Here is a 12,057-nt window from a genome sequence, read left to right on the forward strand (position 1 = left end):
AAATTATAATAAATTTTGGTGAAATACATCATCAGAGTTATGTGTTTTTTTTATTTTGTTTATTTTGTAAATTTTTCAATTTAATATTTCGTGAACAGGAACTCGATCAAAGTTCATATTAGAATCATTAGAATTTGATCGTAATTTTTTGTAAGAATTTGCGATACTTTTGATAGGACTTTATTAAAAAAATTAAAAGATTTTTTTTTATAGATGTCCTCGTTGTTGAATCACCATTGGATCATCGGCTGGTTTATGTTGTTTTTAATTGGATCACAATTTGTTGAATCTCAGAATTCATATTTAACGCCATACGGAACGTATCGAGATGATTATACAATCGAAACAAACGATCATGTCAAATACAACTTACCGGAAACGTATTACCGATACTCACGTCCTGCTGATAATTCAAATTACGAAAGTCATTTACCAAGAATGAATAATCGTTTAAGTTTACCGATATATTCAACGAGTTACGATTACATAGCACCGTCGCAGGATATCCTGGATCAAAAATTATTACGTCCTAATGAAAATGACGAGAATAATAATAATAATAATAATAATAATAATAATAATTGGATGAATAAAGAGATTATCGATAAAATGAATTTGCTCGAAAGATTTCTGTCGGATGACGAAACGAACGAGGAGAAAGATTTCGAGACGAAAAATTCGATCAATGATAAAATCAATTTGGATTCGATCATGACGGAAGATACTAAGAGAGTCGTTAGGCAAGTTAGTAAACAAAAACCTGGATTTTTTTGGACAATTGCAAAGCTTACTTTTGAGGTAAAATTTATATATTTATATAATTATTGATTTATTAGAAAAATCATAGTAATGATACTACTTTTCGTATTGCATTATTATATGACAAACTTTATGCATGACAACGTGACACAGATGTACACCTGGTTGCCATTCGACAGGGGCACAAATTAAAAAATTTCATTATTTTTTATTCAGACGTTCAACGATACCGTATCGGCGATTAAACAAATAAGTTCAATAGTTAGTAACAGTATCGGACCGGATACTACAACTATTAAATCTACCAGCAGTGATTCGTTGATGGCATCGAGTGAAACATTGAATGATCAAAACGAGACCATAGCTACGACAGAACAAACAACAACTACGAGAACCAATCAGATGCCTGCAATATCAAGGGGTGAATTACAATCGTTAATTGTTAGGAATATCAAAGGATTGATAAGATTATTTAACATCGAATGGCAGGATGCCATTAAAGTAAGATTCCCATTAATTTTTATATCTACATCAACATATATTTTTTATAATATTACTGATACAAGAAAATAATTTATAATTATATTGTTTTCCAGCAATCCGATATCAATGCTAATGAATTTAGAAAGGATCTTGGTAAACAGGTAGGAATATACTTGCAGGACAATCCTAATGCTTATTAAAAAATAAGAAAAAAGTGGACTCGATGATTAGTGTGAAACATAAGTGCGAAGTGAATGAGACTTTGTTTTGGACACAAATTATTTCCAAATGCGTCATAGTTTAATTATAGTTATTTAACGATAAATACAGCCAAAGATCGGTAATAAAAAAGAAGCTAAATATATATAATACGAGTAAAATATTGCAACATTTCCGTACGTATATATACATAATAAAGTAATTTTAGATACTAACAATAGTAATTTAAAAAATAAAAAAGAACGATAATAACAATAATGAATTATTTATGAGTATTCCATTAGTTACGAGTCATATTTCAAAAAGAAAAAGAAAAAAAAAAAAAACAAAATGTCACGTTAACATTGGACAATTTTAAAAATATATCATCAAATAATGACGTAAAATGAAATTCGTAAAAAAATGTATGATAGTAAAACAATAATTTTTTATTTTCTATTGAAAATGATTACAATCTATTCATCTCTCGAACTATAACGCGGGATACTGAAAACGTTTGATATATTCAATTACATAATCGTTGTATTATTCAATTGCATAACTTACATGACCCCACGCACATTATTGCTAATATGTCAAGAGGACATAAATAATTATTATAATGAAAAAAAAAAAAAAAGAGATAGAAAGAAAATCCTTTATGGAGATGAAAGAAAAAGAAGAGAGAGAGAGAGAGATGAGATTGTAAAATAAAAAAAAGATAAAAGAGTATTACGTACGTATCAGTGTTGCGTTTAAATAGAAAGCACCATTTCACTTCGTTGAGGTGATTGAGTATGTAATAGTACACAGCCGAATTCCGATTGGCCGAGAATCAGCGTGGGATCTCTCGTTCGCCCATATAGATCGTTTTTCTCAATCTACCTGGCAATCGTATCTGGACCGGTGATGCAGAATGAAAGCCACCTTTCTCGAAGTCTTCCTTTTTCAATTGACCATGCGAGTTTACTTTCTGATCGGTGTCGTTGCTCTCGTTACTGCATTGGACGATGTAAGTACGAATAATAATCATTTTTCGATTATCTCGTTACGTAAGTGTTACATCCTTATAATCGTATATTTTATTACAAATTTATTTACGTTTATTATTTTAACATTTTATTTCTAAAAATTCTTACAAGAAATTTATTTCAATTTTTGTTGTTGTACTCGTTTATATTTATGTAATAGATCATTTTTATTATATTTTTAGATAGTAATTTGAAATATATTTTTTTCTCGATCTGTTTTTTATTATATTATATTATAATAATTTAATGAGATATATATATATTTTATTGTTTGATTTTAATTGATCATCTTATATTCGACTGTTCTATATTCAATGATAGTTTCTTATTAAAATTTAATGAATTATTTATTATGTTAATGGTGTTAATAAATAAAAGCTAAATATTCGTGTTGTTTCGGGTCGAACGTTATCGATATAATGTGTTTAAGCTTTCGTGATTCTTATTTGAAAAAAATAAATAATTCGAACGTTCTTATTACCGAACACGCGAGAAAGTTTCACCGTGTTGAAATGAGATAGTAGTTCCAACGTTCGTTGTCCCTATTTTAAATATATAAATATCTCTTATAAATATTTGTTTAAAATGTTTTCTCAGGCTGAATATCAACAACAAAATTATGGTGATCGTATTGGACAAAACGGGGGTGGTGTGATCGATAAAATATTTAACGTGAGTAAATGTTATAAGATTCAAACGTTCGTGTTGTAATCTTTTCTTTTTTTTTTTTATTAACAAATATTAACAACTTATGCAAAATCTTTACAGATTCCAATTACGGCAGTAAAACAAACAGCATTAGTGGCGCAATCATTCACACCGGAAAATAAAGAAATGATCGATAACGTTTTTCAGGTCGAATATTACAAAATTTGGATATATCGATTTATAGAAATTAATTCGGTGCTGTGTAACAAGTGTCAAATGTATTCTTTAAAAGAGGGCACCAAATTAATTTCTACGCTTATCAATGGTATTTCAAAACTCGTCCCTGTCGTTTGAAAATTTTGCAGATTCCAATATCAACGTTGGAAGCTGTTGGTGATCTCGTTAAAACAACAACTGCACAAAGACGCGAAAACGCCGATGTAATTCAAAAAAGACGACAAGATAGGCGAGACAGATTGTCAATTCAACGAGAGGAACAAAAATTGAGGAGAGAACAAATACAAAATGAACGATTGCAAAGAAAAACATCGAGATATCCGAGACATCAAAAAGATCCTTGGGGATTGAATTCGTTGACGAAAATTTTCATTGACCATCATGGTATTCTTAATAAACCTAATCAAATATATTCTATATTTGGAAATTATCAAAGTTGGTTTGGTGGTGGGCATGGTAGTAATCATGGTAGTAATCATGGTAGTAATCATGGTGGTCATGGAGGAAGTCACGGAGGTATCAATTAAATAATAATGAATTCGTTTGAAAGTATTCAAACACATTCCAATCATTTATATATATTATCAAATATTTTTAATTTATATAACCGTTAAATATTTCGTTTATAGAATTGTTGTTTACGATAAAAAACGTTTTTTTATCGATAATATTTGTGCAATTCACAATAATCGTATCTATTTGACGTCATTCGTTAAAAGAGTATAATAATTATACATCTGTTTAACTGCCCGAGGCAGTGAAAGCGTGGGGTTAATGGATATAATTTTACAGGTTCGCATGGAATTATTAATGGTAGTGGTAATGGACAACATGGTTCTAACATGTATCAGGTACACGAACAAGTCGATGAAGGAAATCACCAATCGATTGGAACTTTCTTTGGACAATTTTCCTTGAATACGTCGAAAGATAAAATTCGTAACAAATTAGCACCGTCGAAGGAACAAAATTACGATCCAATATCGGATAGAAAGGACAGATCTAGATATGATCGATACGACGAACCACCATTGGAAAATAAAATTGCACCGCGTAATTCTAGAATTTCGTTCGTTTGAACAAAAAAAAAAATAATATTTCGATTATAATTTTATTATTTCATTTTTTTTTTTTTTTGTATTGTTTTGTTTTATTTTATTTTTAATTTTTCATTGATAGATTTCATTTACTTCCAAATACTCCGATCTCTAATCTTAATTTTTTATTTATAATGTGTTTACATACGTTGCGTAGAAAATAATCATTAGTTTTAATTCGCGTGTGCACATTCAATACTTTTATGATTACTGAAATATATTTGAATTATATCGAATTACGCGTTGGTATCAAAAGAAAAACGTAATTAAAATTCTCGCCTTAATACTTTCAAGAAAATTAATTAGAAAGTTCGTGTGTGTTGAACGTTTGTTATTACGATTACAATTCTCGATTTGCAATAATAGTGCATCAACTAATATGTTGCAATACGCGCATTACATTTTCCAAATATCCATTTATGATCCAACAAAAAAAAAACTAGTTCTAACGATACATTTAATTTACCGTCACTTTACATAGATGTTAATCTAATATTTATGAGGAAAATTGAATAAATAGATTGTGACTCAACATATTTGAAATATAATTTTTATGATGTATACCGTTTAAATGAAACGGCAAATAAGATAATAAAAATTGCGGGAATGTTGTATTTCCTATTTTTATAATTGCCTTAATGACTCCTAAAATAAAAAAATTTTCTGAAGTTATTATTTAAAAATACGTAAATACTCAAATTCATTAAGTCAAGTATTAGTCAATTTATTTTAGAATAGACTTTTTAAAATGAACAAAAATTATTTCAAATTATATGCAATAAGCAACCTATGTGTTTGTAATTTAAAAACAAAACAAAAAAAAAAAATATATATATATATATGCAACTAATTAATTCATAAATTAAAAAATAAACGTTTTAAATATAAAAATGAAACAAGAAAGGTTTCAAACATCCATACGTGATGATTCTCAAAATGATATCCAAAATTTTAGTAACACAATCTATCGATTCGTTTATCGATTGATTATCAATTCGTTTTCGTACATTTCGAAAGATATTTTGAAATAAAATTCGACTCACGTATTTCATACAAAGAAGAAGAGTCAGATAAAACCTTAAGGCATAATAAATTGTGATCGAACATCTCCGGAAATAGAAAACTCGATTTACTGGTCGTTCAACGAACGGTTACGTTCTAAGGTTCAAGAACATTGTCCTCTTTTTATCTCAGCAAACTTTTCTTTTTATTCTTTTTTTTTCTTTTTTACATTTCGTTACAAAGAATAAACCTTTTCACGTATTTTACACGTGTCTAGAATTTTTTTTCAATTGAAAAAGTTTGGTAAAGATAAAAAAGTAATTTTTACAGGCAACATAAATTATGTTTTATCTTTCGACACAATTTAAAAAAAAAAAAAAAGAGAGGAAAAAAGTATTACTCAACATTTTTTCGAAACTAAGAACTTTGCGTGGATGATGATGATGATGATGATGATGAAAAAAAAAAAATAATACGACAAATTTGTCCTGGCTCGGAAATTACTTTGAGAAAGATTCCGAACAACGTGTTTCACGTGAATGGAATAAATATTTTATTCGAGGAAGAATAAACCTCACCCAAAGTTCGTGTCTCGTTCACACAAAATTTCATGTGGTTTTTTTTTTTTTTTTTTTTTTTTTTTTTTTTGATATTCCTCGTTGACCACTTCTCCATATGCGAAGAACGTGAAACGCCAGAATGACGTTTTTTAATGCAACAATGTAATACATGTGTATAACTGGTTGCCATTCACCAGGTACCAGTTCAAATTCCAAATAAATATTTTCAGACATTCAACGATACTTGATATCGAACAAATGATTAAATAAATGTAATATTTAATATATATATATATATATATCTATAGCTGTATGTGTGTGTGTAATTATTATTATTAATATTATTTATTTAATTTGTAATGTAATTATGATTATATTTACATTATCATCTTATAAATTATTATTTTTTTAAATATATGGTAATAATTCTGATCGTAATCTTAACTATCACACACACACAGAAAAGTCATGGATTTTTATATTAAATTTTAAAGTTATTATTTGTAATAATATTAAATCTTCCGAGCGGAACGTACCGTTACTTTGACGAGTATTCATCTCTACGATCTCTTAGAATACTTTACGTAAGAATTTTTTTAGTTTGTTTGTTCTTTCTACAAGAATTGCAACGCGTGATAATTTGTCAGACGTCTATGCTTAAGAAGAATAATAATTACAGTTGTGTACACTCAAGGTAGTGAAAGTAAATAACAACAGAAACGATTTTACAATCGTACATGAAATTCTTGTCAATAATTAATATAGTTTGTACAATTATCGGATAAATGAGAAAATTTAAGAACTTACGAGCAACCAATGTCTTATACTTTGCAAAATAACTTGTAATATTTTTATAATTATAAACAATTTTCAAGGTAACATATACATTATGTAAAACACGTAAACACTTATTTTATAATTATGTAAATTTATGAAAATTCTTAGACATATATTATTAATGAATCTCATGTGTACGACTCTAACGAAGTATTTCGTTTTATTATAATTTTGTTAGCATAAGACGATCATCATTTAAAATTCCAAAGAGTATTTTAAACCGGTTGGATAAATATAATATATAAAAATGCAACGATGCGTTTTTGATTATGATGTTAAAAAAACGTGTACACAAATAATCTTTATCTTTCCATGAAATTTAACACGGCTACGTTAAATTACTTCTATATATATTATATATATATTAAAGATTTTTATCTACGAATTGAATAATAAATCTTTAAAATGAAAATTTTAATTACCATATGAATAAACATGTTTGTTAAATAAAAATACATAATAACGTTAGTTCCTCGTTAATATTACGTTGAAGATATTTGATTATATTAATTCGAAAGAAACAGAGTAAAAAATGGATGAAAAGATTCTAATTCTCATTCGTTCGATACGATTGAAGATCAAAAGTCATGTTGCATGAGTTCTCGAATGATTCATCGTGAGATCTTAGAAATCTGTGATTCTACAATCAAAGACTTTAATCGTCCTCGAGAATTTATTGTATATATCTTGTACAAATAAATTATATTTATTTCTTCTTGTTAATTCTAAACAACAACGACAATAAATAAATTAAAATAATCAAAGTTTCTTACTCGAGTTCTATGAACTTTAAAAAGTACAAGTACTTAATATGTAAAATAACTAATGCAAACGTGTATATATAAATGTAAATGATAAAAGACATCGAATAAACAAAGAAAGCTTTTTTTTCATGAATAAATCATGATTCAAAGTGTGTGGAATATTTTTCCACGATGAAAAATGACGAAAGTACAAAACAAAAAAAAATGGACGCGCGTAATATTCCAAACAACTATCAATAAACTAATCAATAAAATTCTATCGTTAGTATGAGTAGTAGTAAAATTTTATCGTCTGGGAAATATGCGTTACGCGTATTGTGTGTCATAGTTCGTATATTAGAAATAAGTTATTGTTATTTGGAAAGTTGTTGATTTGACGTAAGAGAGAATATTAATAATTAATGAAAAAACTAGTATGAACATTATAAATATCGAAAAAAAAACAATAAAAATTTTTATAAGAAATTTATATACCGAAACGAGATATGGTAAGAAACGTTTATGTTTGCGTTAGATAAAAATTTTCCCACAAAATTTTTTCTCACAGTTCCAAAGTCAATTTCCTTATCCAATAACCAAATCTTATTTCATTTACATTAGGAAAAAAATGACGATAATGTTGATGATTTTTGATATCGCGTATGTATTTATAGTCGATGTTTCTCCCTCTCCGATCGTTAATAGTTCCGTTTGCTTTTACAAAATCACAGTCGTTAGTTGGCAGCAGCCTCAGCAGGTTCATTATAATACAAGATGGCAAGAAGTATAGTGAGTGGTCGAAATGTTCTTTTAGTATTCAATCTCGTATTACTTTGTTTATTCGCCGATGCTGAAAAATACAAAGATATTATTCAAGAATCATCCGGTGGGGTAAGCAACATTTATTATTATAATATTTATTCAATAAACTTTCACGCGATATTATTTAGAAAATAATTATTATATTTACGTATATATACATCTTCCTTTATATATAATTCATTCGAAATATATAACAAATAATTAAATAATTTTGAATTAAATTATCAATCACACAATATTTGACAATCTTATTTCGCATAACTTCCGTGTCATAATAATTGATAAATATCGAAACGATAAGAATAAAAAAATTTGTACAAAATTTATACCTAAAACGAACTTTATTTATCATTCAATCATCCATTTGAGGAAACATTTAATTGCCTTATAATAGAAATAATGACTTGCACTAGTTCGAATATTTAGTCAGAAACTGTTAAGCCATTTAAAAAGAAACTAGTATCTAATCGTTTATACAATATCCGGGCTTAAAAAATATGTACGAAGAATGTCGAGCAATTTAAATATTCCCCTATCAAGTATATAATTCTTCAAAGATAATTATATTTCATAAATATAATTGTTTCCTCGAAAATGCATTTCGACCAATTATATTTCTAAAAATGTACAAAATAATAATATTATATTTATATATTTATATATATATAAAATATTATATATTATATATATATATTAAAAATCAATTAAATATATAAACGTATTGAATGTATTTACAGTTACCATTTTTACAATTCACGAATGACGGTGTACGTGTGAATTTTGCTGGATATCATGCCGAAGCTGGTCTGGGTGGTCTCCTGGGTAATTCCAAAACCGGTGGTGGTCTTCACGCGAGTGCTGGGACACCGTTTGGTCCACAAGCATCAGCTGGATTAGGTGGACTCCTTAGCGGTGATAATGCTAACACGGGTAAAACATTTATGCAAAATAATTTTGTCAAGAAAAAAGATGAAAATAAAAAAAAAAAAAAAAAAAAAAAAAAGGGATACATGGGTATTGTTGTCAGGTGGTGGGTTGTTTGCCCAAGCTGGCCTTGGAAATAATCGACCATCGGCAAGAGCAGGACTCGGGGGAATCTTAGATGGAAGTGGAAAATCAAATCATGCTGCAGCCGGTGGTCTATTCGCTGGTGCTGATCTTGGAAATAACCAACCAGGAGCCCAAGCTGGACTCGGGGGAGTCCTTGATGGAAATTCTAATACACCGAATGATAATAATGTACCAAATATTACTCCTACGAGTCATACGAACATACAAATTCTCTCTAAATCGGCAACGAGGGGTCACAAAAATCAAAGAGCGGTTAATATTTGATCTTATTTTTTTTCTCTCTCTCTCTCTCTCTTTCTCTTTCTCAACTAATTTGATCTCGTTTAAATAAAATATTACATAACATTACATTTGTAGATTGACACTAAATCAATTATAACAAACGAAGCCGTTCCTGAATCAAAATACGTAAGTATATACGCGAATTAATTGAATATTATTTATTATATGCTAACAATAATAATAATAATGAATGAATTTAATCTTCTACAAAATTATATGGAAATTTAAACGCTAATGCGAATAAGGATGACGTCAATGGTCAAAATGCAGTCGAAAATGTACAGAATATTCCAATTGTTCAGCCAGGTAATAATGATTTGGTATCTGCGAAAGGTGTTGCCGAAGCTGAGGCTAATGTAGATGCTGCTATTGGTAAGATGGATACGAATTTTAATTAAAATTGTTAATAGATTTTCGAACGAATTAGACTAATTAAATTATGTTACATCAGCTAACAATTATTGGGCATCGCAACAACAACCATTTATTAGTCGTTGGTACTTAAGAAAAATACTTCGTGGTAATCCATTCAGAAAACAAATGATACAGACGAGTTCGGTAATACCTGTTTCTGAATCTGAACTTGACACTTCATCGTCAACTGCATTCGATGCAGTTTCTGACAAATCATCTGAAGAAAAAATCGGTTATGCTGACAGTAACATCAATTATGATAGCTTCAAAAAATACAAACCTGAATTTGTCTACAATGACGATTTTAATGTAAGCTTATTGTTGCTTTCATTTGTTTTCATTTTTTTATTAGATCTGATACTTCGATATTGAAATGCGTTTGGTGTTTTCTTTCAGATACCAATTTCAACTTAATTGGCGGTTAATCAATTACTCAGAAATAATACCGGTTAAGGAAAAACAGCAGCATGATATCATTATTATTATTAATATTATATATATCATTTTTTTTTTAATTATTACTTTTTTTTATTGATATACTATTACGAATAATTTTCGTAAAGCAAGAATGAGACATGTATATGGGTGTGCATTCGTTTTTTTATTTTTATTATTATTATTATTATTATAATCCGCAGTATTCATTCGTCGATCGCTTTTTATTCAAAACAATGGATCCATTAAGTTAGATTGCTTTCGTACGAATTTTATGATCTAATACGATTAATTTTAATTTTTGTATACAGTATTCTTTAATATGTCCATTTACATATATATATATATATATAATAACAATTTTTCAACTATCTTTACTATTGTCGAATGTTTTAATTATTCATCGAATTTTGTAATTTCCTAGCAACACTCAATAAAAGCAATCGTTAATGGTATTTATTGTAAATATATTTATGCGAATTTTTCAAAACACAAATTGTTTCCTTATTGGCAGTAGAAGTTTGGCACAGCCAAAGTACTTACATGTATATACCAATATTTCATTACAAGCATATGTAACAAACAAAAAAATTCTACCCTGTGTTTGTTATATCATTAAAGATAATACGTTAAGCCAATAACAAGGACGAATAAATTAGCCGTATCGGTAAAGATGGCTACGAATATAGTAGAGAAAAACAATGTATTTACTTATTGTTAAACTAAGCAATTATTTTAATATATTTCCAATGTGATAAGCTACTAAGAGGGCATTTTAAATACCCGGAAGAAATCTTATAATTGGAGGATCTTTCGGTTTCGGTTCATTTTTACATAACGATTCGTTACGAACAGTTTGGAAATAGGAAACGGTGCTGAAAAAGTAGGAAGACCATATCAAAGATGGGAAAGTTCATCTATACGTTATTATTCATATTCATTTCGGTAAATCTCGTATTGGGTCTACCTCAGGGAAAGCCACCTTTGAGAGTCAGAAGGGTAAATATTGGAAAAATCAAATAATAATTTAAATATAAAGATGATCATACAATTTAAATCTATGACTTATATTTATAGAAATATATTTCACGTAAATCCTTTATATTTTATTCTAGTCAGCCGATGAGCAAGATAGCAACATTCAATCTAGTGGATCTGTTACAAATGCAATTCATGGTCTTTTTCCTTCTGTTTCTGTGGGACATAACCCTAGTAAAGGAGGGCATCTCATACATAAAGGGCATAAAGGTATAAACTTTCATATACCAATACCGATATTTGGGGGCTCCCATGATGAAAGTTCAGAGGAAAAAGGAAGCGATAGCTCAGGAGGATCAAGCTCCAGTGGAAATTCAGGAGGATCTAGCTCCGGTGGAAGTTCAGGAGGACATGGTTCCATTGGAATCTGGGGAGGATCTGGTTCGAGTGGAGGCTTAGG

At 28.7% G+C, this 12,057-nt stretch overlaps 4 protein-coding genes across 5 annotated transcripts in view; all 4 read left to right on the forward strand.

Moving 5' to 3' along the window:
* The first annotated feature begins 213 nt into the window (after nucleotides 1–213).
* Nucleotides 214–1,442, forward strand: LOC106785507 (uncharacterized protein DDB_G0293860-like). Its single transcript, XM_014746055.1, has 3 exons — nucleotides 214–798; nucleotides 976–1,260; nucleotides 1,356–1,442. The coding sequence occupies exons 1-3, from the start codon at nucleotides 214–216 to the stop codon at nucleotides 1,440–1,442; spliced, it is 957 nt and encodes a 318-aa protein (XP_014601541.1).
* Nucleotides 1,443–2,235: 793 nt separating this feature from the next.
* Nucleotides 2,236–4,837, forward strand: LOC106785514. 2 transcript variants are annotated; one of them, XM_014746062.1, is made up of 5 exons: nucleotides 2,236–2,452; nucleotides 3,069–3,143; nucleotides 3,240–3,326; nucleotides 3,485–3,872; nucleotides 4,149–4,837. In XM_014746062.1, exons 1-5 carry the CDS (start codon nucleotides 2,357–2,359, stop codon nucleotides 4,433–4,435), a joined length of 933 nt encoding a protein of 310 aa, XP_014601548.1. In that variant the 5' UTR covers nucleotides 2,236–2,356; the 3' UTR covers nucleotides 4,436–4,837. The 2 variants fall into 2 exon arrangements, with proteins under 2 accessions (XP_014601548.1, XP_014601549.1); XM_014746063.1 differs by having other exon boundaries at nucleotides 3,485–3,740.
* Nucleotides 4,838–8,101: 3,264 nt separating this feature from the next.
* On the forward strand, nucleotides 8,102–11,074 carry LOC106785562. The gene is made up of 7 exons (XM_014746160.1): nucleotides 8,102–8,486; nucleotides 9,155–9,347; nucleotides 9,445–9,740; nucleotides 9,846–9,896; nucleotides 10,016–10,142; nucleotides 10,222–10,493; nucleotides 10,581–11,074. Exons 1-7 carry the CDS (start codon nucleotides 8,370–8,372, stop codon nucleotides 10,596–10,598), a joined length of 1,074 nt encoding a protein of 357 aa, XP_014601646.1. The 5' UTR covers nucleotides 8,102–8,369; the 3' UTR covers nucleotides 10,599–11,074.
* A 448-nt stretch (nucleotides 11,075–11,522) lies between these two features.
* LOC106785508 (putative lysozyme-like protein) overlaps nucleotides 11,523–12,057 on the forward strand; it is a 3,175-nt gene continuing 2,640 nt past the window's right edge. Inside the window, exons 1-2 of the mRNA XM_014746056.1 lie at nucleotides 11,523–11,618; nucleotides 11,735–11,859. Coding sequence (XP_014601542.1) covers nucleotides 11,523–11,618; nucleotides 11,735–11,859 — 221 coding nt within the window. The remainder of the gene's footprint in view (nucleotides 11,619–11,734; nucleotides 11,860–12,057) is intronic.

This window comes from Polistes canadensis, unplaced genomic scaffold (assembly GCF_001313835.1).
Source record: "Polistes canadensis isolate GaletaPanama2010 unplaced genomic scaffold, ASM131383v1 scaffold_52, whole genome shotgun sequence".
In the NCBI taxonomy this organism is placed as follows: Eukaryota; Metazoa; Arthropoda; class Insecta; order Hymenoptera; family Vespidae; genus Polistes; species Polistes canadensis.

Excerpts from the sequence above, each read along its gene's own strand:
- LOC106785507 (XM_014746055.1), top strand. The coding sequence starts at position 214 with ATGTCCTCGTTGTTGAATCACCATTGGATCATCGGCTGGTTTATGTTG. Across the intron at positions 799-975 it reads TTGCAAAGCTTACTTTTGAG|ACGTTCAACGATACCGTATC; the intron begins GTAAAATTTATA and ends TTTTTTATTCAG. Across the intron at positions 1,261-1,355 it reads AATGGCAGGATGCCATTAAA|CAATCCGATATCAATGCTAA; the intron begins GTAAGATTCCCA and ends ATTGTTTTCCAG.
- LOC106785514 (XM_014746062.1), top strand. The coding sequence starts at position 2,357 with ATGAAAGCCACCTTTCTCGAAGTCTTCCTTTTTCAATTGACCATGCGA. Across the intron at positions 3,144-3,239 it reads TGATCGATAAAATATTTAAC|ATTCCAATTACGGCAGTAAA; the intron begins GTGAGTAAATGT and ends AAATCTTTACAG. Across the intron at positions 3,873-4,148 it reads TCATGGAGGAAGTCACGGAG|GTTCGCATGGAATTATTAAT; the intron begins GTATCAATTAAA and ends ATAATTTTACAG.
- LOC106785562 (XM_014746160.1), top strand. The coding sequence starts at position 8,370 with ATGGCAAGAAGTATAGTGAGTGGTCGAAATGTTCTTTTAGTATTCAAT. Across the intron at positions 9,348-9,444 it reads CGGTGATAATGCTAACACGG|GTGGTGGGTTGTTTGCCCAA; the intron begins GTAAAACATTTA and ends TATTGTTGTCAG. Across the intron at positions 9,897-10,015 it reads CCGTTCCTGAATCAAAATAC|GATGACGTCAATGGTCAAAA; the intron begins GTAAGTATATAC and ends AATGCGAATAAG.